This window comes from Lepisosteus oculatus, chromosome 5 (assembly GCF_040954835.1).
Source record: "Lepisosteus oculatus isolate fLepOcu1 chromosome 5, fLepOcu1.hap2, whole genome shotgun sequence".
NCBI classification, from domain to species: domain Eukaryota; kingdom Metazoa; phylum Chordata; class Actinopteri; order Semionotiformes; family Lepisosteidae; genus Lepisosteus; species Lepisosteus oculatus.
Window position 1 is genome coordinate 2,463,267 of NC_090700.1, and position 26,149 is coordinate 2,489,415.

At 36.7% G+C, this 26,149-nt stretch overlaps 5 protein-coding genes across 5 annotated transcripts; 2 read left to right on the plus strand and 3 right to left on the minus strand.

Annotated features, from left to right (window-relative positions):
- Window positions 1–326: 326 nt before the first annotated feature.
- On the minus strand, window positions 327–1,359 carry LOC138239107 (olfactory receptor 52K1-like). The gene has a single exon (XM_069189743.1). The coding sequence runs from the start codon at window positions 1,356–1,358 to the stop codon at window positions 348–350; it is 1,011 nt and encodes a 336-aa protein (XP_069045844.1). The 5' UTR covers window position 1,359; the 3' UTR covers window positions 327–347.
- Window positions 1,360–4,259: 2,900 nt separating this feature from the next.
- LOC138239261 (olfactory receptor 52K1-like) lies at window positions 4,260–5,270 on the minus strand. Its single transcript, XM_069190793.1, has one exon. It carries the CDS (start codon window positions 5,268–5,270, stop codon window positions 4,260–4,262), a length of 1,011 nt encoding a protein of 336 aa, XP_069046894.1.
- Window positions 5,271–9,088: 3,818 nt separating this feature from the next.
- LOC102690384 (olfactory receptor 52E8-like) lies at window positions 9,089–10,099 on the plus strand. Its single transcript, XM_006627967.2, has one exon. It carries the CDS (start codon window positions 9,089–9,091, stop codon window positions 10,097–10,099), a length of 1,011 nt encoding a protein of 336 aa, XP_006628030.2.
- A 3,616-nt stretch (window positions 10,100–13,715) lies between these two features.
- Window positions 13,716–14,702, plus strand: LOC102690586 (olfactory receptor 52E4-like). The gene has a single exon (XM_069190794.1). The coding sequence runs from the start codon at window positions 13,716–13,718 to the stop codon at window positions 14,700–14,702; it is 987 nt and encodes a 328-aa protein (XP_069046895.1).
- A 7,389-nt stretch (window positions 14,703–22,091) lies between these two features.
- Window positions 22,092–23,054, minus strand: LOC102690791 (olfactory receptor 52E4-like). The gene has a single exon (XM_006627969.3). It carries the CDS (start codon window positions 23,052–23,054, stop codon window positions 22,092–22,094), a length of 963 nt encoding a protein of 320 aa, XP_006628032.3.
- Between the last annotated feature and the right edge of the window lie 3,095 nt (window positions 23,055–26,149).

Genomic DNA, 26,149 nt, shown 5'->3' on the forward strand with positions numbered 1-26,149 from the left:
TTCAATGTCATGAGTTGTTGCTTTCAAAAAGTATTATATTAACGCATTATTACTGATGAATATACTGTATATATTGGGAGAAAAATTACAGTTTTCACAGTACTCCTTAAAGAGGATTCCGGGTTAGAGAATATAGATATAATGTTCGATTTTTTGTCATATCTGGTTTTGCTTTCTATCAGGATAATGAAATCACAACATTAAGATTGAAAATCCGTGAGACAATCAATAATCTTTTAATTAAATATTAAATGTTTCTCTCAATGGGTTCTAAAGCAACATAGTTGTCTAATTCCTCATGAACAAAGCTTGCAAGACACAATATGAACATTTGGATTACATTATGTTTATTGTGTTATAGATGCTACTTTAGAGGAAATTACATCTGATTTTGTCCACCTCACTGTTCTCAGAATCTGATCTCTAATTTCTTTTGTTCTGACACCATAGATTACCGGATTGAAACAAGATGGAAAAATAATATACATCACACTGATGAGATTGTGTACATCAGGAGGAATTGATTTCCCAAACCTGTATGCAATGAAAGAGCACAGAGCTAAAGTATATGATGCAACAAGGACTATTAAATGGGTAATACAGGTGTGCATCGCCTTTTGACAAGATTTACCTGATCCTGTTTTGAAAACTTCAGAGAAAATTTTTAGGTAAGAGAAGCATATGAACAGAAAATCAAGACCTGCAATGCAAACAATGCCAATCAAGCCCATTATGCTGTTCTTTGTTGTGCTCCCACATGCCAACCCTACCAGCGCCATGTGTTCACAATAGCAGTGCTCAATCACATTGGACAGACAATAGGAGAGAGACCCAGCTAGGATGACAACAATAGAAACAAAAATGCCACTTCTTATGATTGCAGCAGCAGACAGTTTAAGGAAAGTGGACGTGTTAATGTAATCATTATATCGTAATGGCTTACAGATTGCAGCATATCGATCCAAAGCCATCACCAGGAGAATGGTGGATTCGAAAGAGTTTACAAAATGAATGAAAAACATTTGAATCAGGCAGCCTAATAAGGAGATTTCATTCCAGTCAAACAGAAAGTTCAACAACATTTTCGGCACGAAGAACACAGGTAAAATAAGATTTACGATGGCTAAGGTATTTATCAAAACGTACATAGGTGAGTGCAGAGCAGATCCAGTTTTAATTACAAAAATGATAGTGGAGTTTCCAGCAATAGCAAAAAGGAACATTACAAAGAAAGGGATGGACAATAATCTCCTGTGCTGATAAATTCCAGGAAATCCTATTAAAATAAAATCCACATAGGATGTGTTTCCAGCTGCATGTCCCTGCAAGTTCACTCCAGTGCTTCTGATGTCCACCATTCGGTCCCTGCAAAAAGGAAACACTTGACATCTAGTGGAATAAACTAGTGGAAATAACACTAGTGGTGCTAGCATTCATATGTAACTGTTCGATTATCTCTGCTTAAATATTCTAAAAGTAACTTAAAAAATCTGAAGACAGCAATATTTCATCAAAAGAATCCAAAGCAATACATCAATAGCTTTCAAAATGGTTATGCTACACTTTACTTTACAGTTATTCCTACTGTAGAAGTGCAGTAGACTTTGATCTTTAATTTGTATATCACAAACCTTCTAAAGACCTGTTACAAACACCACTGAAAACAAATGAAAATGTATAAAATATTTGGACCTCCCTGCTCAAAGCTGATAATACTCACAGTGTTCTGACTGGAATACGTCCTTCACTGTCGTCCATTGGCTCTTTTTGTACTTTAACCCACTCTGTGTGGTTTCATATTTAAATGTTTCTCCTACTTCCCTTGGGCTTGACATGTTTGTTACTGCTTCTGAAAGGAGCACAAATTATTAGCATCTTCCCCTATGCCTTAAATCAAACAACCACAGTACATGCCCAAGTCTGCTTTTTTCACCTGTGTGAATAGGGAGGTCTCAAAAGTTAATGGAATATTTTTAACGAAGAAATTGCATTGCTGCTTCTGATGGTAAGAAATTACATTCAGTAATTAGAGGGTTCTTAGGCATTCAGGAAGATGAACTATTCAAGGATAATGCTGCACCTATAGAAGTGATTCTATAAAATCAAATATTTGTCACGTAATGTTGATATAAATGCTTTCTATATTAATAAACAGAGAAGCAAAACCTCATTTGAGAGTGTTAAATTATATTTCTTATATATGGTGCAAAAAATCATTTTGTTTGTTATTCCATACAGTATATATACTGTACTGTATACTGTATAAACTATTGTTCCGGGATGGCTGTGGGATTTTGACCTACAGTTCATATCCAATGCAATTTTGATCTTGTAATCATGTTGTGATTAAAAATATCAATATCGCTCATGAGGGGAAAAAACTCTTATTTTCACTGTATTTATTTCTGCTTCTTAATTAATAAGAATATACAGTATCAGCAGCATTCCATAAAATTTACAGCAAATATTTAAACCCAGACAATAATCTATAACAACTTCACTTTATTAGCCCTTTATAATTTCTTGCATTAGGAATGATCTTTTCGCATACCCCAGCTTGCTCTCCATGAGACACACAGACAGGGAGAGAGCCTGGGGTCAGAGCACAGGGTCAGCCATGCTATGGCACCCCTGGAGCAGTTGGGATTAAGGGCCTTGCTCAGGGGCCCAATGGAATAGGATTCCTCTGCTGGCTGTGCGATTTGAACCAGCAACCTTCCAGACACAGGCACAGAGCCTTAGCCACAGAGCCACCCCAAATACAGGTATGATAAAAAATAAGTAAGCAATACATTTTTTACTCTTCTGACCCAATTACACAGAAAAGATGACTTGATTTTTTTTTTCTTGTCTGAGATATATACTGTACTGTATATATAAACTATTGTTCAAGGATGGCTGTGGGATTTTGGCCTACAGTTCATTTACAATGCAATTTTGATCTTAAAAAGCTCATATCTAGTGTTGTGATTAAGGAACCAGGAAAAGAATGAGAGTCCAGGCTACAGAGGTGAAATGACCATCAGGCCTTTATTGCAGCTGAAGTTAAGGCATCATACTGCAGCAAGAGAAGAAGAAAACAATTTTCTCTTTCTTTCCCTGTCAGTTTCCCCTGGCAGAGCTCTCTTTATAGCCATATAACAGATGTTACATTTCTCATTCCCATGCAGCCCCCTCTTCCAGCAGCTGGATGAATTTCCCTTCTTGCTTTTCTCTCATCAGAAAATGAATGAGTTGCTACCTGCCGTCTATGCATTATGTCAGAATTACAAGGACGTATTGTTAACAAAAGAAGGGTTTTAAACACAGATATCTTATTGCAGATGTGAGGTCATTGGTGCTTTGAGTAACTACTAAGTTACACCGAAAGTACATGCATAAGGTTACAAGTATAATGATTGCAATGATCTTGAGGTTATCTGCTGCACAGGGATTTCATTTTCAACATAAACCCAATTTGTGGGTACCCAGCTGTAAATGTTAAAAATATCTAAATGTTATTGGGTTTGTCTTTAATAGTATTGCTAATTTGACTAATCAGCTGTCGCCTTTGGAACTAGGAGAGCCCAAGAAAGATTTTCAATACTTCACTGATAAGGACATTTTGAGTTTAAAAATGAAGTATTTAGTTATCAGACTGCTGCTGTACTCAGGACATTTATTTATCAGCCTATTTATGTTTTCAATGTCATAGTACTATATGAAACTATATAGGTTGTAGTAAAAAAGGAAATTAATTATCTTTCGCATTAAATAACAGATATTAAAGGCTTGTACCAAGAGTGGTGTAATTTCTGCATTTGCTAATTTCTAGATCACTGCAAATTCATTTCTTCTTGTGATGCTTCATGAATGTTCTACACAAGCTACAACGTGTCAATCAGATTTATCCATGAAAATTACACACACCAGAAATCATAAGCATAATGACCAAGAGCAGCGCTTGAACATATGCCTGTGTTAGTGCTGGTGAATACACTGATTGGGAGAAAAAATAGAGTTTGCACCATTTTCTTTTATGCAGGACTCCAGGCTACAACATACGTATTTAGGATTAGCTTTTCATCATATCTGGTTTTGTTTCATATCAAGATAATGAAATGAAAATATTTTGACTGAACATCCTGAGATCATCAATAATCTTAATATTATAATGAAATGCTACTTTCAATGGGTGTTCTAAAACAAAGGAATCTGCTATTTTCTCATAATCAAAGCATGTAAGATACAGTATGGATATTTCCTTTAGATATTTATGTTTATTGTACTATAGATGCTACATTGGTGGAAATTACATCTGATTTTGTCCACCTCACTGTTCTCAGAATCTGATCTCGAATTTCTTTTGTTCTGACACCATAGATTACTGGATTGAAACAAGATGGAAAAATAATATACATCACACTGATGAGATTGTGTACATCAGGAGGAATTGATTTTCCAAACCTATATGCAATGAAGGAGCACAGAGCTGAAGTATATGATACAACAAGGACTATTAAATGCGTAATACAGGTGTGCATCGCCTTTTGACAAGATTTACCTGATCCTGTTTTGAAAACTTCAGAGAAAATTTTTAGGTAAGAGAAGCATATGAATAGAAAATCAAGACCTGGAATACAAACAATGGTAATCAAGCCCATTATGCTGTTCTTTGCTGTGCTCCCACATGCCAACCCTACCAGCGCCATGTGTTCACAATAGCAGTGCTCAATCACATTGGACAGACAATAGGAGAGAGACCCAGCTAGGATGACAATGAGAGAAATTAAAATGCCACTTCTTATGAGGGCGGCAACAGACAGTTTAAGAAAAGTGGACGTGTTAATGTAATCATTGTATCGTAACGGGTTACAGATGGCGATGTATCGATCCAAAGCCATCACCAGCACAATGGTGGATTCGAAAGAGTTTACAAAATGAATGAAAAACATTTGTACCAGGCAGCCTAATAAGGAGATTTCATTCCAGTCAAACAGAAAGTTTAACAACATTTTCGGTACAAAGAACACAGGTAAAATAAGATTTACGATGGCTAGGGTATTTATCAAAACGTACATAGGTGAGTGCAGAGCAGATCCAGTTTTAATTACGAAAATGATAGTGGAGTTTCCAGCAATAGCAAAAAGGAACATTACAAAGAAAGGGATGGACAATAATCTCCTGTGCTGATAAATTCCAGGAAATCCTATTAAAATAAAATCCACATAGGATGTGTTTCCAGCTGCATGTCCCTGCAAGTTTGCTCCAGTGCTTCTGATGTCCACCATTCGGTCCCTGCAAAAAGGAAACATTTTTTCATCTAGTGGAATAAACTAGTGGAAATAACACTAGTGGTGCTAGGATTAATATATAACTGTTCAATTATCTCTGCTTAAATATTTTTAAATTAATTTAAAAAATCTGATGACAGAAATATTTCATAAAAAGAATCCAAAGCAATACATCAATAGCTTTCAAAATGGTTATGCTACACTTTACTTTACAGTTATTCCTACTGTAGAAGTGCAGTAGACTTTGATCTTTAATTTGTATATCACAAACCTTCTAAAGACCTGTTACAAACACCACTGAATACAAATGAAAATGCATAAAAGATTTGCACCTCCCTGCTCAAAGCTGATAATACTCACAGTGTTCTGACTGGAATACGTCCTTCACTGTCGTCCATTGGCTCTTTTTGTACTTTAACCCACTCTGTGTGGTTTCATATTTAAATGTTTCTCCTACTTCCCTTGGGCTTTACATGTTTGTTACTGCTACTGAATGGAGCCCAAATGATCAGCATCTTCCCCTATGCCTTAAATCAAACAACCACAGTACATGCCCAAGTCTGCCTTTTTCACCTGTGTGAATAGGGAGGTCTCAAAAGTTATTGGAATATTCTTAACTAAGAAATTGCATTGCTGCTTCTGATGGTAAGATGGTAAGACATTTAGGTAATTAGGGGATTATTGGGCAAAAAGGAAGATTTCTGTACTAATCCAGAATAATGCTGCACCTCTTGAATTGGTCCTATAGAAATATATTTCACAGAACAGTTATGCTACATTTTGCTTTCTATATTAATCTACAGAGAAGCAGAACCTCACTGGTATATGGTAGAAGAGTCTCTTTATTTGTTTTTCAATACAGTATATTTATACTGTACACTATGGTTCCTGGGTGGCTGTGGGATTTAGACCTTCATATCCAATGCAGTTTTGATCCCAAAATGCTCTTATCTAGTGTTGTGAATAAACTATCAATATTGGCCGTGAATTTCCATTTTTTACAATATCCAGAATTTAGCAAAACTCAGATACCGTCCTTGGGCCCTATAAGTTCTGCTTGAGTCCGAGCTGGAGATAGATTGCAATGGACGTTGTACTGTGGCTCAAGAGAACGTTCTCTGAAATGTGTTTCAAAGCTCATTTACAGGAAGAAACTGTTACAAAGTCTGGTGGAGCCAGCCCGTACACTGCGATATCTTTTCCCAGATGGTAGGAGGGCATAGAGTTTATGGGTGGGGTCGTCTACTATACTGGGGGCCCTGTGTAAGCAGCGTTTGTGATAGATGACAGAAATGGAAGGGAGGGAGGCTCCAATGATCTTTTCAGTTGTGTCCACAATGCGTTGCAGGGTCTTGCGGTCTGAAGCATTGCAATTCCCCAACCAGTGACACAGCTGGTCAAGGTGCTCTCAATGGTGCTTCTGTAGAGAGTGGTAAGAATGGGGGGGGGAATGTTTGCCCCCCTCAGTCACTGCAGGAAATAGAGATGCTGCTGTGAGACACATACTGTATCAATGATATGTTGGAAGGATCTGTCAAATGTCCAAATGCACAGATTTCAGTAAGTGCTCTTCTAGGGTATTATTGTAAATAAATTGCAATAAACATTAATTTTGAGAAGAAACACATATAAATTGAAACTAAATTAAATTGGATTGGAACTGAATTAAATCATTTAGATCTAATACTGTACATCATAGACTGTAAGAGATTCTGTTTATTCTCAAATAAAATGGATCTTGCAGAGACTCTTGTAGTTGGACCTTAATCATAACTTTCTTTTTTCTTTTCAGTATCATCACATTTTAATTAAATTAAAATCGCTCTCAAGCAAAAATCTTTCCTCAGCCTCATAAAAAAAAAGCAAAACCGAAATAGTGAAAGAAGAACGCTGCAGAATAGCTAGATCAAAGTTACTTTGCCTTTTCTCCTGAGCGACAACAGTATGTTCAGATGGTTAATAACGTGCGGAACTCTTCTCTGCTGTTATCAGAAAGCACACAGATGCTCATTGATACGAGACAGGATAGTTTTATACTCAGGATTTATATCTCTGTATTCTATATCTATATTCACAATATAATTTCTTTGGTAAAATTCTAATCAGAGCAGACTAATTATTTTGAGTGGACAAAATATCATAATCATACAATATTGTAAGTTTCAACAGAGAATGTCCTTTATTGTGTTTATTCATTTAATTGTTACTTCTGTAAGTGTGTGTGGTGACTAGGGGAGGCCTGAGGGTCTCATAACTTCAAAAGGGTCCTGCTAGTAAATACCTCCAGGCCATCTCTTTCCTAAAGGCTCTGCGATTATCAGGTTCTCCAAGTCAATTGTTCCTCTGTGTGGAAACACTCCTCTAATATTTTCAATACTGTATATCTTTCTGATGAGCAGACGAAATGAAAAAAGGAAGACACTGCAGGTGTATTTGTTTTTGTACTTTATATACAGTAGAGCCGAACCTTTAAAAGGAGATAAACGTTTTCAGCACATACTGTGCAAAGATATGTATACTTTTATTATTATTTTTAAAAACAGAGCAATCAATTGAGATTAAAGTAGCATGGTGGTATGACCCTTGTAAATTTCCTGACCGCTTACTCCCCTTGCTCAAGAAAAAGGTCTTGGATTAAACAGGACTGGATGCTTATATTGTGCTTATCCAATTTCAGAAATCTTGTAGACTTGCTATAAAAGCCATAATTTGGTCATTCTTAATTTTCACAGTGTTCAAATTGTTTGTCAATCAGTCAGATGATTGGGAGGAGTTATAAAGGATTTGAACCTGTAGCTGAAAGACTGTGGGTTCATGTGGCAGATGAGGGAATGCTGTTGTACCCTTGAACAAAATTCACTGAGGTTGCTAATGTAAAATTAAAACACAAAAAGTGTTGTCCAAAAAATGTTATCATAATAAAAGAATTGGGTAATTCTAACTCTTGCAAAACACCAGAAACAATTAAGGTATAAGCACTACAGCAACATAAGATAAAAGAAAAAGAAAGATGCTTAATATTAATTACATGTGTTTATAAAAGAGGTAAAGCAGGCAGACATAACAAGAAGGAAGCCATTACTCTGTGTTTACGATAAAGAGTGATCCTTGCAGCTCTCATCAGGGAGGTTTCCAAATAAAAACCAATGAAAGTATTACAGTAACTCTTCTGAGAATAGGCCAGAGCTGTATAAAGGTTCTTGCACTTTAAGCTTCATTAGAAGATCACGTTTTATTTTAAACAGGCATTTACGGCAAAAAAAAAACACTTAAGCACAATTTGCTATCTCCGGGTATGTACTACACAAGGTAAATCATACTGTATACTGTACATGTTATTGTATGAATATTATTACAAATAATCCTGTCTGTTGAAAAAAATGAAATTATTTGATTTAAATATTGTATGATATTGAATTAAACCCTAAGCTAGTACATTTTACCATGATTTATCAAGCTATTATTTTTTAACTAAATGTGAATATGGTATTGTGCTGGTAGCAAAGGGTTTTCTGTTTCACCTCTTTAAGGTTAGGGTTAGGGTTAAGTTAGAGTATTTAAAAATGATATTTTAATGAATCCATACAGTAAATAAACATCCAAATATTATTAACATTAAAATAATATTTAAAAGCATATAACATTAAATAAAAACTCCTACTTAATTACAGTAAAGCAATAATTCGTTTATAAAAAAATTAAAATAGGCTCATCGTTAACTTGTCTTCTCTCCTGAAAAGTGGCAATGAAAGTGACATTTACTGTTTTAATTATTCAGGAAAGTCTGATCATTTGCAAGTGATTCTTCCTGATCCATGGCTGAAGACTTACAAGGAGCCAATTTCTCTCACACGAGGTTTATATTCATGGGATTTCCAGAGCTCTACAAGCACAGACGTCTGCTCTTCTTTCCATTTTTTATAGTATATGTGGTCATTCTGGTAGGAAACTCCACAATCCTTTTTGTGATAAAAACCTGTGAGAGCCTCCATGGCCCCATGTACATTTTAATAGCTGGCATGGCCCTTGTAGATGTGATTGTCCCCACAGCCATTATTCCCAACATGCTGCTGAGCTTCTTATTTGACTGGAATGAAATTTCCTTGGTTGGCTGCCTCACTCAGATGTTTGTCATTCACTTCTTCTCGTCCTTTGAATCCACAATCCTCTTGGCCATGGCTTTGGATAGGTTTATTGCCATTTGCATTCCACTGCGCTACACTGAAATCATGAACTCGACAATCTTCAAAAAACTCAGCATCTTTGCTCTAATAAGAAGTGGATCACTGATGTGCAGCCTCATTATTCTTGCCAAACCCCTTCCTTACTGTGGATCAAATGTCATAAAACAGAGTTATTGTGAGCACATGGCTCTTGTTACTTTGGCTTGTGGTAGTATTGCCAAAAATGACGCGATGGGATTAGTGGTGGCCTACTCAATTGTTAGCTTTGATATCTTAGTTATTTCTTTTTCATACATTAGGATTTTAAACGTAGTCCTAAAAGCTGCATCAACAAAGGAACGTCGGAGAGCCTTTCACACATGCGGCACTCATTTGATAGTGATGCTGTTCTTTTACCTCTCAGGTAGTGTCACTTTTTTAGCCTACAGACTCAAAATTAATATCCCTACGGACGTTCATACGTTCTTAGGAGTAATGTACTTAGTTTTCCCTGCCGGTGTCAATCCAATTATTTATGGAGTCCGAACAAAAGAAATCAGAAATGGGATTGTGAAAATCTTCACAAAGAGAAAAATTGGTTTTGTCCAGAACAATATCACTACTGTGAAACAAGCAGGCTTATTAAGGTCAATTAAAATTTAGATTTGTACATTTTGAAAAAAACTGTGTTGTAGCATCATGTTTAATACGTATGCATTTTTACTACTTCTCAAGGAGTAAGACACTGTATTAATCAAACAAACACTATACTTTATTACAGTTTTAATTGTTAAAGCATTACCAAAGTATATTTTTACTTAAATTTGAATAATTGCTTAGGTTGATTTTGTTTAAGGATGGCAAATGTACAAACTGTATACTACTGCTCCTAAATGGTAAAACATAATTTAACTTTACCTTCAAAATAATGACTGAAACAACAAAGCATCTTATAACAAGCTATTACCCATGTCAGTGAAAAGTCGCTGTACTGATTTAAGATATTCTGGGAAAACTAAGTGTTATATTTTATAGCAGCTGTAAGAATAATATTGAAAGCAGTGGGTTTTTCCACGTCAGAATCAGCTATGAGAAAAGAATGCACAATGACAAGACAGAGAAAGGACAGAATGAAAAATGTTGTTCTTCAATTCACTATGCATTTTTTTCAATTCCAGTATACTAGTAGATAACACACAATTTTATAAACAAAATGGATCAGTTAAGACAACAATATCAAATAATACAGATCTAAAACAGATACACAGATAAGAAAAGATGTAATATAAAGACGTTCTGCGGTACTAAAGCAATACAATACCAGGCAGAGAAATTGCAACAATTATTAAGTAGAACCTAAAGGCTGAACATGAATAGGTGGGACTTGAATGGATGCCATAGTCTTGATTTTTAAATTTCCTGAATTAAACCAAAGAATTAAAATATAAAAGATTGCCAACAACAGCCTCACATACCACAATATCCATACACCACACCAGCGCTACTTAAGCTCCATGTTGTGCAGAGCTTTAAGAAAAAAATCCACTCCGATCTTTTCAGAGGCTTAAGTATCTTATTCCTCCATAGGGGTGAAGGAGATGATAATGAGCAGCTGCAGTATAAGAGGCAGGATAAGGAAGAAAACCGTAACTCAAAATGATGAAAAAGCTGTATTTAAAAAAAAAAATATTGCTTTATTTTGTAAATAAAAATCAACTATCCAATTATGCAAAATAATAAGAAATAATGGTATGTCCATTTGCAATGGAAATGATGCAATATTTCTAAATCTGTATTGTGGATTTTTCTTTTATTTCCCTCACTGTGAAAGTACAAATGTTGTTAGTAATTTGTAACAGTTGTGGAGTCCTTCAATAAATATTTTTTAAAGACATTGGTCAATTGTGTCTCTGCTGGTAGTTCATAGATTTACACACTGCTGAATTTATTCATATCAATTGCCTTTACTTTCACACTGTTTATCTACCAAGATGGGTACAGAGCTACAGTTCCAGGGAATCACAAACTGTGTGTCCTTGAATATTTTATTGAGTCAGGAGACCTCATGTGATGAAATATTATTACTACAGCCTAGAAACTAAAATGCATAAACATAGTTCTGTATTTAGCACAGATAAGGATTACCATTCTTTCGTGTTTTTACTGGGTTATTGTTTGGGATACAATCTATGTGTGTGCTGTTTGTGACCAGTTCACATCAGTTCAAACCATATTTGATCAGTATAGTGCATGGGGGCCAAAGATCAAACAGTGCAGTCATTTAAATCTAAATAGCAAATTCTGGGTACCTTGAGCATGGGAGTTTGAAAGAAAATGTGCATGATTGCAACTGGGTTTTGCCCTTGTACTCTGATTTCCAGTCTGTCTGTATCTGCTGTACCCTGGAGAGTATGAATTAGTCAGGTGGTATGAAGGTGTTTTCTGAGTGTGTGTGAGACTGTGTCCTGTGTGTATGACATCCTTTTTATGGGATGGTGCTACCCCAGTGGCTCAGAGCAATTAGGCCTTTATGCTGACAGACCCCATAAAGAGTATAATATCCTGGTTTTTGATAAATTTGTACATCCAATGTTTTTTCTATGTCACATTTGATTCGGTTGGTTTTCCATTATCGATAGGCTAACCAGGTATTGCTGCAGGCAAGAAGTGTCTTTAAGGGCTGTGCAATGTACTGTAGGTAGCACATCCAGGGAACACTGGAACAAAAGCATAAGAACATTTGAAAATGAGGGGAAGTCATTCTGCTTGTAACCTGATCGCATCTGATTTCGGAAGTTACGCAAGGCTGGTACCAGTCAATACTGGGCTGGGGCACTGCGAAAGAAAGCAAGGTAGCTCGTGTGAGTGGTGCTGGCAGAACTATAAGTGCCAAACTTCCCTTTGGACTAGATTTTCCAAAACTAATGCCCCATCATTGTGACCCAGGACACTGTGCAGTTGGAAGTGACATCCTTGGTATGAGATATAGGATCTTTGTCATTAAAGATCTCTTGAGACCTGTCAAACAAGTAAGGTGTTTCATCCAAGGTGCCTTGGCTAAATTCTACTCTGTGCTTCTACAGGTTGGTCTTCCTCTAATCAGACAAGCTGGGGCTGCCAGCTGCTGTACAGCATGTCATCCATGTGGATGAAGTGAATCAGTTGGGATGAAAAACCATATATATGAAGGATACGTATAATGGATATTTTTTTTACCCCAAACACATTTTTCTTTTTCCATATGCACTGTATATAGTACATATGGAACATGATGAATGTACTGTATATTTTCTTTGCAGTTTTTGCTCATGTTTATTGTCACACAATAAAATATTAAAGTGATTCACTGTAAATAATATGCATACATCAGTTGTAATTCAACAAAGTGGGACATTATTAATAATTTTGCAAGGCACTGTATGTGGTGTAAAAAGTAAAATTAAATTTAAATGAATGGAAGAAAAAATATTTTGCTCTCATTGTGCATGTCTGCTTGTAAGCGATACAGCCGGTTGTGAAAGTCCTGTGCAACAGCAATTCCCAAAGAAAAACATAAAAACAGGGATGAATCCATTTCTCTCAAAGTGTATAGAAAGTGATCCAGGGCTTTCTAACCAGGGAGGGATTCATATGAAAGACAGGAGAATTATTGTAACTCTACTGAGAATTGGTCAGACCTTTATAAACACTCTACTGGCCTGGACTAGAAGTAATTAGCAGAAGGGTTTCGTAACAGATATTCGAATGTCAAAAAAGAAAAAGCGTGTCTCCAAATCACTGTATGAGGGTATGTACAGTACAAGGTAATATATATAGTTATTATGTAGTTATATCTATTATTTAATACATTTAAAATGTTATTTGTCAATATCAAATTCTTAACCTGTGTTTCAAGATTAGCTGGGGGGTTGTGATTATGTCATTTACCTCTTTTAATTTTCTTTTCTGTGTGTGAAGTTGGAAAACTAGTGAAACAATACAGTATCAATTCGTAAAACTGAATATTGAACTACTATATTCTATTAACATACTACACAAACTCTTGTATAAATTAGTCTTTGTGCAAAACAGAAAGGGGACATCTATTGCCCTGATTACTTTACCCTTCTTAAGTGACTTGTTGCTTTATTTAATTAAATGGATTATCTTAATAAATGCATAATATTATTAAGATGCAATCATTAGTCTTCAGTGTCTTAACCTCATGGTGTATAGCATTTTTAATAAGAGTTTTAATATCTGTCTTGATTATTTCAGGAAACGATATTCAGTTAGATCCATGGCTGAAGACTTACAAGGAGCCAATTTCTCTCACACAAGGTTTATATTCATGGGATTTCCAGAGCTCTACAAGCACAGACGTCTGCTCTTCTTTCCATTTTTTATAGTATATGTGGCCATTCTGGTAGGAAACTCCACAATCCTTTTTGTGATAAAAACCTGTGAGAGCCTCCATGGCCCCATGTACATTTTAATAGCTGGCATGGCCCTTGTCAATGTAATTGTCCCCACAGCCATTATTCCCAACATGCTGCTGAGCTTCTTATTTGACTGGAATGAAATTTCCTTGGTTGGCTGCCTCACTCAGATGTTTGTCATTCACTTCTTCTCCTCCGTTGAATCCACAATCCTCTTGGCCATGGCCTTGGATAGGTTTATTGCCATTTGCATTCCTTTGCGCTACAATGAAATCATGAACTCGACAGTGTTTTTAAAACTCAGCATTTTTACTGCGGTCAGGAGTGGATCAATAATGACCAGCCTCGTTATTCTGGCCCACTCCCTGTCTTTCTGTGGATCCAATATTATCAAGCAGTGTTACTGCGAGCACATGGCACTGGTTTCTTTGTCCTGTGGCAGCACTAGCAGAAATGAAACAATGGGATTGATAGTGATTATCTGTTTTGTAGGCTGTGATGTCTCGGTTATTGTCTTTTCTTATATTATGATTTTGAAAGCTGTCCTAAGAACCGCATCAGTAGAAGGGCGCTGGAAAGCGTTCCACACCTGTGGCACCCATCTGATAGTGATGTTGTTTTTTTACCTCACGGGCAGCGTCACGTTTTTAGCACACAATCTCAGAATCGCCATTCCAACAGATGCACACACTTTTCTGGGGATAATGTACATAGTCTTCCCTGCTGGTCTCAATCCCATTATCTATGGGGTACGAACAAAAGAGATTCGAAACGTGATTGTGAGATTGTTCAGAATGAGGCGAAAGTTGGTATTACCAGTCAATACCAATAAATTAAGATATCAGTGAATGTTTCTTGTCTTCAGAATTTCTCAATCTCTTCTCAAACTGTCAAGCTTCCCATTAATAATCCCCATCTATGAATTGGCTTCATTACTCTGCTCTCCTCCCCACTGAGAGCTGGTGTGTGGGGAGCGGACTGGCGCACTATGGCTGCCGTCGCATCATCCAGGTGGGGCTGCACACTGGTGGTGGTGGAGGGGAGTCCTGCAAAGCGCTTTGAGTGGAGTGTCCAGAAAAGCGCTATATAAGCATAAACAATTATTATTATCATCATTATTATTATTATCATTATTATTATTATTATTATTATTATTATTATTATTATTATTTTTATTGTTAACAAGGAAATACCTTGCAAAAATCCTGGAATATATATTAAATTTCAGTCTTTATAAGGTGCATGTGATATTGTTTTTCCTTATATATACCTCATTATATTTTCTTAACAAAAAAATATAAAACCAGTAGGAACCTGAACATTTCTCTAGTATACTCAATAAAACCATACTCTGCAAACATTGAAAAAGTAGACATTGTACACGAACAATGGGTAATAAGAGTGTGGACGATTTGTTTATAAGCACATATACAAGGGTTTAATGTACTGTTTGTGTACTGTTACTTGCACACTAATCATCCACCTTACAATCGATTTGCCTTACAATGCTGTGATGAATTTTAAGAGCTAGCAGTCACAATGGGTTATGAGAATGTGAATTAGCACTGATTTCCAACATTAGAAAACAGAACCATCTGAATATACTAATATCTATTATTCTAATTCCAAACAGCTGTCAGTACCTAGATTTTACAAATCCAGAGTGGAATTAGAAGTGTATTTAAACGGTTACATTTTTTAATGATGTGTTAATTAATAATTACATTACCATAATTCATATCTCTCCAACGTTTTCAAACATTTCTAATGTGGGTGAAAATAATAAATTTTAATACCCTAGCTATTTACATTTTTCTTTGTATTTGCAAAAGTTTAGTTTGTTTACTGTACGTTTTACTTTTTAATAAATAAAATGTACCCAATGATTAACTATTGTCACATCGTCTTTTATTTTCTTTTTTAAACAAAGCTAGTTCTTCATCAGTGTCATGTGTCACTGTCGATGCTGGTGTCATTTACTGTATTTAGCAATGCTGTGTTTAGTGTTAAAAGCAAGCTCTGACCCATGAAGTAATGCACTGTGAAAAGAAGGTACTCATCTATGACAACAGACAGAGCTCCAATACTTGTTTTTAGAATACATCATAGTTAAATATCAAAGCATGAACAGAAAATGGTCAAAATTAATCTTTATATATTTGTACATCATCATTACACACCTGCAATGGAACACAATGGTATTTTAATAAATATGTGCGTCCCACTGATCAGACACAGCACATTGTGTTTTTGAAGTGGGGCCCTTTTCTGAGTTAATCGGAAAAGTGCTTTGTGATATACATGACAAACCTCAGCCTGAAGATGCACAAGTGGCAATGTGAGATGAGCTTTTTAAATTCTGGGTGTCTAATGTCTAGTGCACTAGAAAAACTAAATTACAAACATAAAGCATAATCAAGAATACCTGTTTTACAGACAGATGAGATTAATATTGTTTTAGTAATAGTCTAAGGAATAATAATGTTGATGAAAATACATTTTTCATTCATGAGGATTTGTTATGGATTTATACAGAGCGATTAAATACTACGTCATGTATTCAACTTCAGCCTTGCATGTGTTATTAGAAAAAGGAGTGCATGATATGTTCCAAGAAATTAACTTTTATGTTATGCAATTTATAGGCATTTTTCAGTACGTTTATCGAACACTCAGATATTCTGTTTTGGTAGCAGGACCCAGTATTTGTGAAACTAGTCATGAAAAGTATGTTAGTTGAGGCCTGTATCACTTAAATTATTTTTCTGGATAATTGTCTTAATAATTCTTTAATATCTGCTGCACAAGATGTTACTATCACATGCATAATGCTTTACTGGGACAAAAAGTGCATGTCGTCTTGATATTTGTTTTAGCATCATTTATACCACTTGTTACAATTCCTGTGTCCATGTAAAGCACTATGCACCTAATAGTGAATAATAATAAAATTTATTTTATATAACGCCCCTAAATGTGGTTTCTCTAAGCACTTAATAATGTATTGTGTAGCAGTTATGAAGGTATTATAAATATTCAGATAAGGAATTGCCAATATTTCTTAAAACAACCCTTTAGCTTTTGGTCAAATTGACAAACAATTATTTGAGCTGCAGAATTAACCTGGCTGTTGACAACTCTTTCTCAATCCTGCCCCCTGCTTTGTTCTATGTGTTCCATTTTCTCCTGCAAGTTCATTATAGTAGGATGGCAGGGGATTTGATCAGTGTACAACAGTAACTATGGCTTAATGACCTCTTACTTTGCAAACAAAACAAAGATACATCTTAATGACCTGTTGCACTGGTATTAGCAGCATTGAACAGCAAATTGTTAACAGCCACTGGACACTTAACTGTTGCCCTGATGAATGTGGCAGGGCACAGAAGAGCCAATTATTTCTGTACAGTAATTACTGTGAAAACCATTGCATATTCCACAAGGTATAAACTGTCCTATGAAAGATGCTTGCAAACTGGAAAGTCAGACAAACATTGCTTCCTCACAGAAAATTATCTTTTATTTACTCTTTATTCTCAGTCAATTCTGTCAATTAAGTTAATCTTTCAGCACGTAAAGGAAACATAAAAGCAGTATGGCACTTTAAAGAGACGGAGTGCTTTTGAAAAAGCATATAAAAGTCCCAAAGAAGAGAAATTCAACCAAATATCACTTGCACCAGTAAATATTGAAATTTATGAGGAGTTCCAAGCAAATGAAAAAATGTTTTCTATGAAAGATAGTATAATAATAAAATTTATAATAAATATTCCCCCAAAAATAAACTCATCGTTTGTTATCTTGTTTCATAATAATTTAGGGAGCATAAAGTTATTTTCTGTTTTTGTTTATATAATTTAAAAAATGTCTTTATTAGTTCTTATCGCTGTTCTGTCTTTAATAGAAGGGAAAGGTTACTTCTTAGGAAAAGAATCTTTAATTTTTTCAACTGCTCCTTCATTTGTAAATTAGCTACACTAAATGATACAGTAGGAATCTGCATGCCTGGAGAAACAATAAATGCAGTGTTGATTCATGAACCTGAGGTGTGTCTTTGTGTGTGTATTTGGTGTGAATTGGCTATTTACACACCAAAAATTAACTCAGTATTGTACACTAAAAGCCCTATTGCTTTTGATCAATATTTTTTTTAATATATAGAACTGGACTGTGGCCTTGTTGGTGCTGACATACTCATTAAAAGAGTCTGTCCGTGTTATTTCTCCTAATGAGCAGTTGCAGCCTGTGTAGAGTAAATAAATTAGCTAAGGACAAATTTTATTCCCACAAGAAAGGAAAAGAAAACCAAACAATTGCTTCACAATAACACCAAAGCCAATTAGACTTTTGTAGTGGAGCAAGTACTTGGAAACTAGGACATATATAATTGGTCACCAAAGGTACACTTAACAAGGTAAATATAAGTGTAGCAATTAAAAAGATTTGATACAACAAGCTGTGTTTATACAAGCTGACCCTTGATCACTTGTTTGGTAATTAGATTCCTAATGAAAAACAACTTTTAACAGACCTTTTAAAAACAAGTTTAGTGATGTTTTACAATGTTCATTCACTCTTTAGTCAGTAATAGTTATCCACCACACTAATACACTCAACCTAGGAGAGGTCATGCATGGATTTGTCTTACTATAACATCCAAACAGCTTTTCTAATCCATTACTGTATTTCAGAAAGAAATAAGATCTGGTAACAAGAAACTTAAATAAATTAACGTGAATACAACTTCCTCCAACCCACCTGACACTCAAACACAGATATATAAGTATTTCTCTTTCATCTTAATGTACATTTTGTTAATAGCAATACAAACACAATGTGAAAGCTTTTAGACTGTATAACTGTTGCTTACCATTAGAGAGTACAAATTCATGGGGAAATGGTACACTGAGTGTGAAACACTGAGTATCTATTGGAAAACAGACAAAACAACATGAATTCAGTAACACTTATCAAGTTTTATAAATGTTTATGCTTTAGAAAATGTTGAAATCCAGAGTGTTTTATGCATATCAAGAGAGTGGCTTTTACAGCACCTGACTGTTTTTATGATCAATGCACAATATTTTAAAAATATATATTTCCTTTATCACAGGTATCAGGCATGAATCCTGTTATATTGACTAGCATGCATCTGGACGAGCTAAAAGTTACCTTTAAATAAATTAAACTGATAAGTAAATGGGATGTTTTGTCATATGGCAGAGGTTAGTGGCATGTGGCTTATGCTTATGTTGTTGCACATTCTTATGGCACCTGCGTGGTATCAATTGCTGATATACCTGCTAAGGGGTATATCACTGATATCCATTTCAACAAAGCAATATACTGTACTGTAAGTCTAATCATTAACAAGCCTAACACTAGAAATTAAAGCAATTCCATTTTAATAGTAACCCAATTTATCACACAGGATACGCTTTTGGCCTAAAAAGGGTCACTTGAAAGCTGACTTCAGGTCTAGAAATTCCAGTGGATGGATGGACAGATGTTTTCATCCAGAACCCCTTACAGTAGGCTGACTCAGAGCTTCTTCTTAAAATCAGTGCAACACACATACAAAAAATGTCCTGACTTTTTGAATGCTTTCAAGATGTTTATTTGATTCCCATATAATAATACAGTGGTTCTCAAACTGTGGTACGCGTACCAGCAGTGGTACGCGGAGTGCCGCCAGGTGGTACGCCAAATGACCCTGGAACTGTGTCGTGTGCGCTGAAAAATCGGGACGGGTTTTCATATTTTGTATTTTAATACGTGTCGAATATGCAGCCTACGTACTACGATACAGTGCGTGCTAATACTTCAGTGGACACAAGAGATACTCTGTAATTCTATACCACTCTATAGGAATGCGTGCTACGGATGCAAGTGACCAATTGTATTTAAAAAAAGCTACTGTAATGTAAATAGGGAGGAAGGAGAATGTGCATGATTTTGGAACAATGCCAACGTTGTAAACAAAGGAATGCATAGAAATACGTGCTACGAACGCTGGTAGTCTTGTGAACACAGGAAAGCGTGATAAATAACAGAAAAATATTTAAGAACTGTTCTAAGTTAATTTGAGAAAAATACACCGAGCATGTTTCGTTCCCATGCGCATGAAATAAAAACTTTAAATAAAAACAGAAATGCGGAAAAATGCAAGCTTGCGGATTGCTGAAGCAGGTAAGCCACACTATTTTTGAAGAACCTTATTTACCATTGGCAAAAGAGCTGACACATATTACAGTATGTGTGGAGAAAAAGCTGCTAAACAGCTCGACCTGCTGCCCCCCTCCCCCCAAAAGACACAGTCATTCATAGAATTATTGAAATGAAGCATTATATCAAAAGTACACTGATAGAGCGTGTTAAGATGAGCAGAAGTTTTTCACTGCAATTATATGAGTCTGTACTCGATTTGGCCAATTTGCTTGTTTACGTTAGATATGAGTTTGAGGGTACGTCCCATGAGGACTTTCTGTTATGTAAACTGCTACTAACAGGAACTACAGGAGAGCACATATTTCAGCTTCTGAATGAATTTCTCGAAGAGAATGGCATCGACTGGATAAAATGTGTCGGAGTTTGTACAGATGGTGCTAGAGCAATGACAAGCCAACATAACGGTGTAGTTGCACGAATTAGAGAGGTTGTTCCAGAAATTAATGGATGCATTGAAACATCCACCACGAGACCTTTGCTGTCAAGAAAATGCCTGACAATTTAAAATCTGTTGGACTCTGTTGTGAATTGTATCAAGTCTCGAAAAATTTATTCACATCTGCTTTGCTCGACTAAACAGGCTCACCCCTCTCACTGAAATGGTGCTTTTTTATTAGTTGTTGTTACTGTTTCTTTTTCTATAAGACACTTTGAGAAGCCACCTTTAAAGGCGCTATATCAAATAAAGTTTATTATTATAATATTTATTATATGTATGTGTGAGTGTGTGTGCACGCGCGATCATGTTGGTCATCGAGAATTTCTGGGGTTCCTATGAGAAGATGACTTGTAGGTGGTACTTGGATGCTTTGGTTGGATTAGGGGTGGTACTTGGTCCAAAAAGTTTGAGAACCACTGTAATAATACAATAGTGCATTATGCATAATTTTGGATAATAATGTATGGTGTCATAATACAGAAATAATGCGTTATGACACCAAAACTGGATATTCCAGTTCACATTCCTCCATCTTTATAATAATAATACAGAATCACTAATTATTTTTGTTACACTTACGGTATCTGATATTCAATAGCCTTTTGTGCATATTTGGATCTTCTCTTGTACCTGTAAACCTGCCAAGCATGCAGAAATGGATTGAGGAGGTTTAGGTGACTCCTCCAACCCATCAACTTTCAAGCCATTTACAATATCTTTTAACATGGTGCTCAGTCAGTTCTGCTCCATGGCTTGTGGAGTCCCAGCTACAGCTGGCTAGTGACATGACCCAGGCAGGAGCCTGACACTTGGATCACAGAGCTTAGCCTGCACTGCAGCGAGCATTTTGCTGCTTGAACCACTAGAGAGGACCACATTCTCCAGCTTTAATTCTTCTGTTGGCCATCACAGGGTTCGGAAATGTGTGGAATTAAACTAGTTTAGTGGTAAACTGTTTACTGGATGGTGTACTGTATATCAATCTAGAGACTGAGAGCACAGATGGATCAAACTACCCAGTGTTGCAGAACAACACGGTAATATTTCACTCAGTACAGTACCCTTGAACTGTGAAACACCATTGATCGCCACATGAGAGGCTGATGATGGGCTACCGTACATTTACAGAACATTTTAATTTCTCTGTGTTTTATCCACTACAAACTGCTGTACACTTTCATGAGGTTAAACTAGAGAGCTCTGTCAGCATTTTGGCTATAAAGGAAAAAGTGAAGATTTCCTTCTGCTAAAAAGATGTTTATATTTGTTTGAGAAACTGTGATTGACACAAGGTTTTTATACTAAAATGATATGAAATTAAAATGTAACTGTTCAGGCATTTTTTTTAATTGTACAGTATGTTTTAAAATCATATTCTTCACATAGTAATGCCAGTCAACATATATTTTATGTAATCTGCAAAACTCATTTTTGCAGACATCTTGCACTGTAGTTTCACATCATTATTATATATTTGTAGCATTTATTTTATAAATAATTTATAAATAATGTTAACTAAATGCATCTTGATCAAGCTCTTATAAACCAAAAGCATTGCCTCATCTCATTACTAATGCCTTGCATATGGGTCAACTCTTCTCCTCATGAGGTGTTTCAAAAATGCTTGACGGATTTCTTTAGTCCTAACAGAGTAAACAATGGGGTTTAATACTGGAGGGATGAGGAGATACAAAACTGAAAATACATTGTGTACATGAACAGGAATTCCATTACCAACCCTGTATAAAAAATAATTAAACATTAAAGTTACGTAGAAGGTCAGGATAACAAACAAATGAGCTCCACAGGTGTTTAATGCTTTCAAGCGAGCTTCTTTTGATCCAAGTTTTAGCACTGCTCTGAATATCATTATATAAGAAAATGAAGTAAGTACCACATCAAAGCCTGCTATAAATAATGCCACTGACAGTCCATAATAACTGTTCATGGTTATATTAGCACAGGCCAGTTTTGCTACAGCCATGTGATCACAGTAACAATGGGGGATAATATTAGAAGAACAATAAGGCAATCTGGATGCTAATGTAGGTATCATCCCAGTTAAAATGATGTCTCTGATTAAAAATAAAAAAAACATTTTTGCTATGTGAGTCCTTGACAGTTTTGATGTGTAGAGTAAAGGGCTATAAATGGCAATGTATCGGTCATAAGCCATCATCACTAGAACTGAGGATTCTAGTGATACAAAAACATAAATGAAGAACATCTGAAAAAAACAGCCTTCAAATGAAATGTCCTTGTTGTCGAGCCAAAGCACTTCCAGCACTTTTGGTAAAGTACTTGTGCATAAACCAATGTCCACCATTGCCAGCATGCAAAGGAAAAGGTACATGGGAGAGTGCAGACTCTTCTCTAGTCTGATCACTAGTATTAGGATGCTGTTAGCTGTGAGAGCCGTGATGAAGAGGACAGTGAAAGGGACAGACAGCCAGTGCTGCAGGTGCTCGATCCCAGGAAATCCCATCAAAATGAACACTGCTGGACGGAGGCTGGAGGTGTTGACAGCTGGCATGGCTCTCTGTTGCGTCCTGCACACACAGCTAGATAGAAAGCAAGAGGTTTGTTTACACACAAATAAGCACTTGAAGTTTAAAACAAATTAATCTTTTTCAAATATTTAAAGCCAGCACTCATTATCAGTTTTATTTCCATTTTTTAAGCAACAGTACACATTTTACCATGCATCAATTTCTTGGGAAATTAATAACGGAAATCTTACCAAACTGACAAGTACTTGCCTGAATCTTTGCAAGTGGGTCTGGGGTGCTCTTTCACGGTGAGCAAACATTGCAGCAAACATTATTTATGACATCCGAGAAAATACTCTGAGGATTAATTTGTTCTTTCATCGCTTTGGCTGCATCTCATTTGCTTTTGGTCAAGACATCTCACAGGAGGCTGATTGTTGTGTTTTGACAAATAGACATCTCTATCACAAAATACATGAAGACAAAAGAGACGTATTGTAATAAACTTGTAATTAGACATTTTAATACAATGTTACCTTAATTCTGACTCTCTGAAGGGCACTTGTACTATTTTTCAAACAGTGTTCCTTTAGCCTCAGTAATAATATTACCATTATTGTCAGCATTCTTAGTGTCTTCTCTCTTAATCAAGTGAAGAAAAGGAGGTCATTAACAAGTGTCTATATTACAGTTTCTACAGGCACTTAACCACTCTACCAGCTTGGTTAGAATAAAAGCTACACAGGCCCTGCTAACTATTCAGACTGTGGTTGTTTATTAATAATGTGAAAGGATGTACAATCAATTATTGTGGGGGGGAATACTCGAGCATTTTTACACTTGCTAGACATTGTTCAGAAAAGTGAGGCATTAGTTTAAACCAAACCTGTCAGGTTTTGCATGTGTTGGATCTCACCACTTTTTTAAATGTAGACTTTTGGTTCCCAATATTGTCAGCATTCTCAGTTGTGACACCTTCTTAGTTAAGAGAGTCTCCAACAGACTACTGAGTTATATTGTTGAGGATGACATCCTGGTCCTTTGAAGAAATTGGTACTGTAGATGAGATCTTTAGATCAATTACATCCTAGCAACCACACATGCTAATGGGTTGCAAGGCCTCTTATTGTTGTGCAACGATTTTAATGGTCTTAAATCACCTGACATCACTAAGTAAGATGTAGGCATTCGGGTTTTTTTATTGTCATAGATTTGTTCATCTATGTTAATTTGTTAATTTGTTAATCTTTTTTAAGATTCACCTCACAGGCCTTCACTCCAGACTCTCTCTTCATGTCCTCAGTCATCCCATTATGTGATCCCTCCTACTCCTACTCCATCTTCCTCTGCCCTCCTCTGCCTATCCATCACAGCTGACCAGGTCAGAAGGGAGTTGAGGAGACTCCGTGCAGGGAAGGCAGCGGGTCCTGACGGTGTCAGCTCCAGGGTGCTAAAGATCTGTGCGGACCAACTGGGTTTAGTGCTGCAGTACATCTACAACCTCAGCCTGAGATTAGAAAAGGTTCTGGTGCTCTGGAAGACATCTTGCCTGGTACCAGTACCCAAAAAGGGGCACCCTAAAGTCTTGACTTCAGACCAGTGGCACTGACATCACACCTAATGAAAACTCTGGAAAGGCTTGTACTGGACCACCTCAGAACCCTGGTGAGTACAGCACTGGACCCCTTGCAGTTCGCCTACCGGTCACACCTGGGAGTGGAGGATGCAGTCATCTATCTGCTACACAGAGCTAACTCTTAGCTGGAGAAGACGGGGAGCATTGTGAGAGATATGTTAGTTGAATTCTCCAGTGCCTTTAACACCATCCATCCACCTTTACTGAGAGATAAGCTAAGGTTGGCACAGGTGGACACTCCCCTGGTGTCCTGGATTATAGATTATCTGACCTGCAGGCCACAGTATTATGTACGGCTACAGAGCTGCGTGTCCGAACAGGTTGTTAGTAGTACTGGGGCTCCACAGGGGACTGTCCTAGCTCCATTCCTGTTCACTTTTTACACCTCTGACTTCAGGTATAACTCTGAGACATGTCATCTGCAGAAGATTTCGAATGACTCTGCAATTGTGGGGTGTATTAGAGAGGGGAGAGAGGAGGAGTATAGGAGCTTGATTACCAGCTTTGTGGAGTGGTGTCATCTTAACCATCACCAGCTAAACACCAGCAAGACCAAAGAAATGGTCATGGACTTTTGAAGGAATAAGTCTCCGCTGAACCCTGTTTCCATCCAGGGTGAGGACATAGAGGGGGTGCAGTCCTACGAGTACTTAGGGGTACACCTGGATGATAAGCTGGAGTGGTCTGGTAACACTGACGCCCTGTCCAAGAAAGGTCAGAGCCAACTCTATTTTCTAAGGAGGCTCAGGTCCTTTGGTGTGTGTGGAACATTGCTACACATTTTTTATTAATCAGTGCTGTGTGCTGGGGCAGCAGCATCATGACGAGATGCAAATAGGTTCAATAAACTTATCAAGAAAGCTGGCTCTTCTATGACAGTAAAAAAATGAGGCTGTTGAGGCTGAGCCTTGACCCCCTGGAGGTGGTGGCTGAGAGGAGAATGCTGACCAAGCTCACAGCCATCATGAACAACGCCTCTCATCCGCTTCATGGGACTGTTACTGGGCAGCGGAGCACTTTTATCAACAGACTGCTCCAGCTACGGTGTTCAAGGGAACTCCCCCCGGCGGCTGTCAGGGTGTATAATGCTGCCCTAGGCTGGGACTGTTAGCCCTTCATTTGCTCGTCTATGGACAGCATGTTGCTCCATTGTACTTTTTGGATACTCAATCTGTATATACCTATGCACATTTTGCTCATTTTTTTATTGTTTTTACAGTGACTATGATCATATTTTGCACGCACCTATGTCTTTATTTTTGTTTATTTTATTTTATATTTATTTTTTATTATTGTACGTATTCTAATGTTTTGTCTATTCTGATGTCTGTTTTTATTGCTTGTCTTGGGCTGCTGTAACACATCAATTTCCCTAGGGATCAATAAAGTCTTAACTATCTATCTTTAAAGACTGTGTAGGCCAGGGGTTCCCAATTCTGGCCCTGGAGAATCAGTGTGTCTGCAGGTTTTCCAGGTCTCTTCCCCTGCATCATACTGTACCAT

Bases quoted from the DNA above. Each gene is read 5' to 3' on its own strand.
- LOC138239107 (XM_069189743.1), bottom strand. From the start codon at position 1,358: ATGGTGGACATCAGAAGCACTGGAGTGAACTTGCAGGGACATGCAGCT.
- LOC138239261 (XM_069190793.1), bottom strand. From the start codon at position 5,270: ATGGTGGACATCAGAAGCACTGGAGCAAACTTGCAGGGACATGCAGCT.
- LOC102690384 (XM_006627967.2), top strand. From the start codon at position 9,089: ATGGCTGAAGACTTACAAGGAGCCAATTTCTCTCACACGAGGTTTATA.
- LOC102690586 (XM_069190794.1), top strand. From the start codon at position 13,716: ATGGCTGAAGACTTACAAGGAGCCAATTTCTCTCACACAAGGTTTATA.
- LOC102690791 (XM_006627969.3), bottom strand. From the start codon at position 23,054: ATGCCAGCTGTCAACACCTCCAGCCTCCGTCCAGCAGTGTTCATTTTG.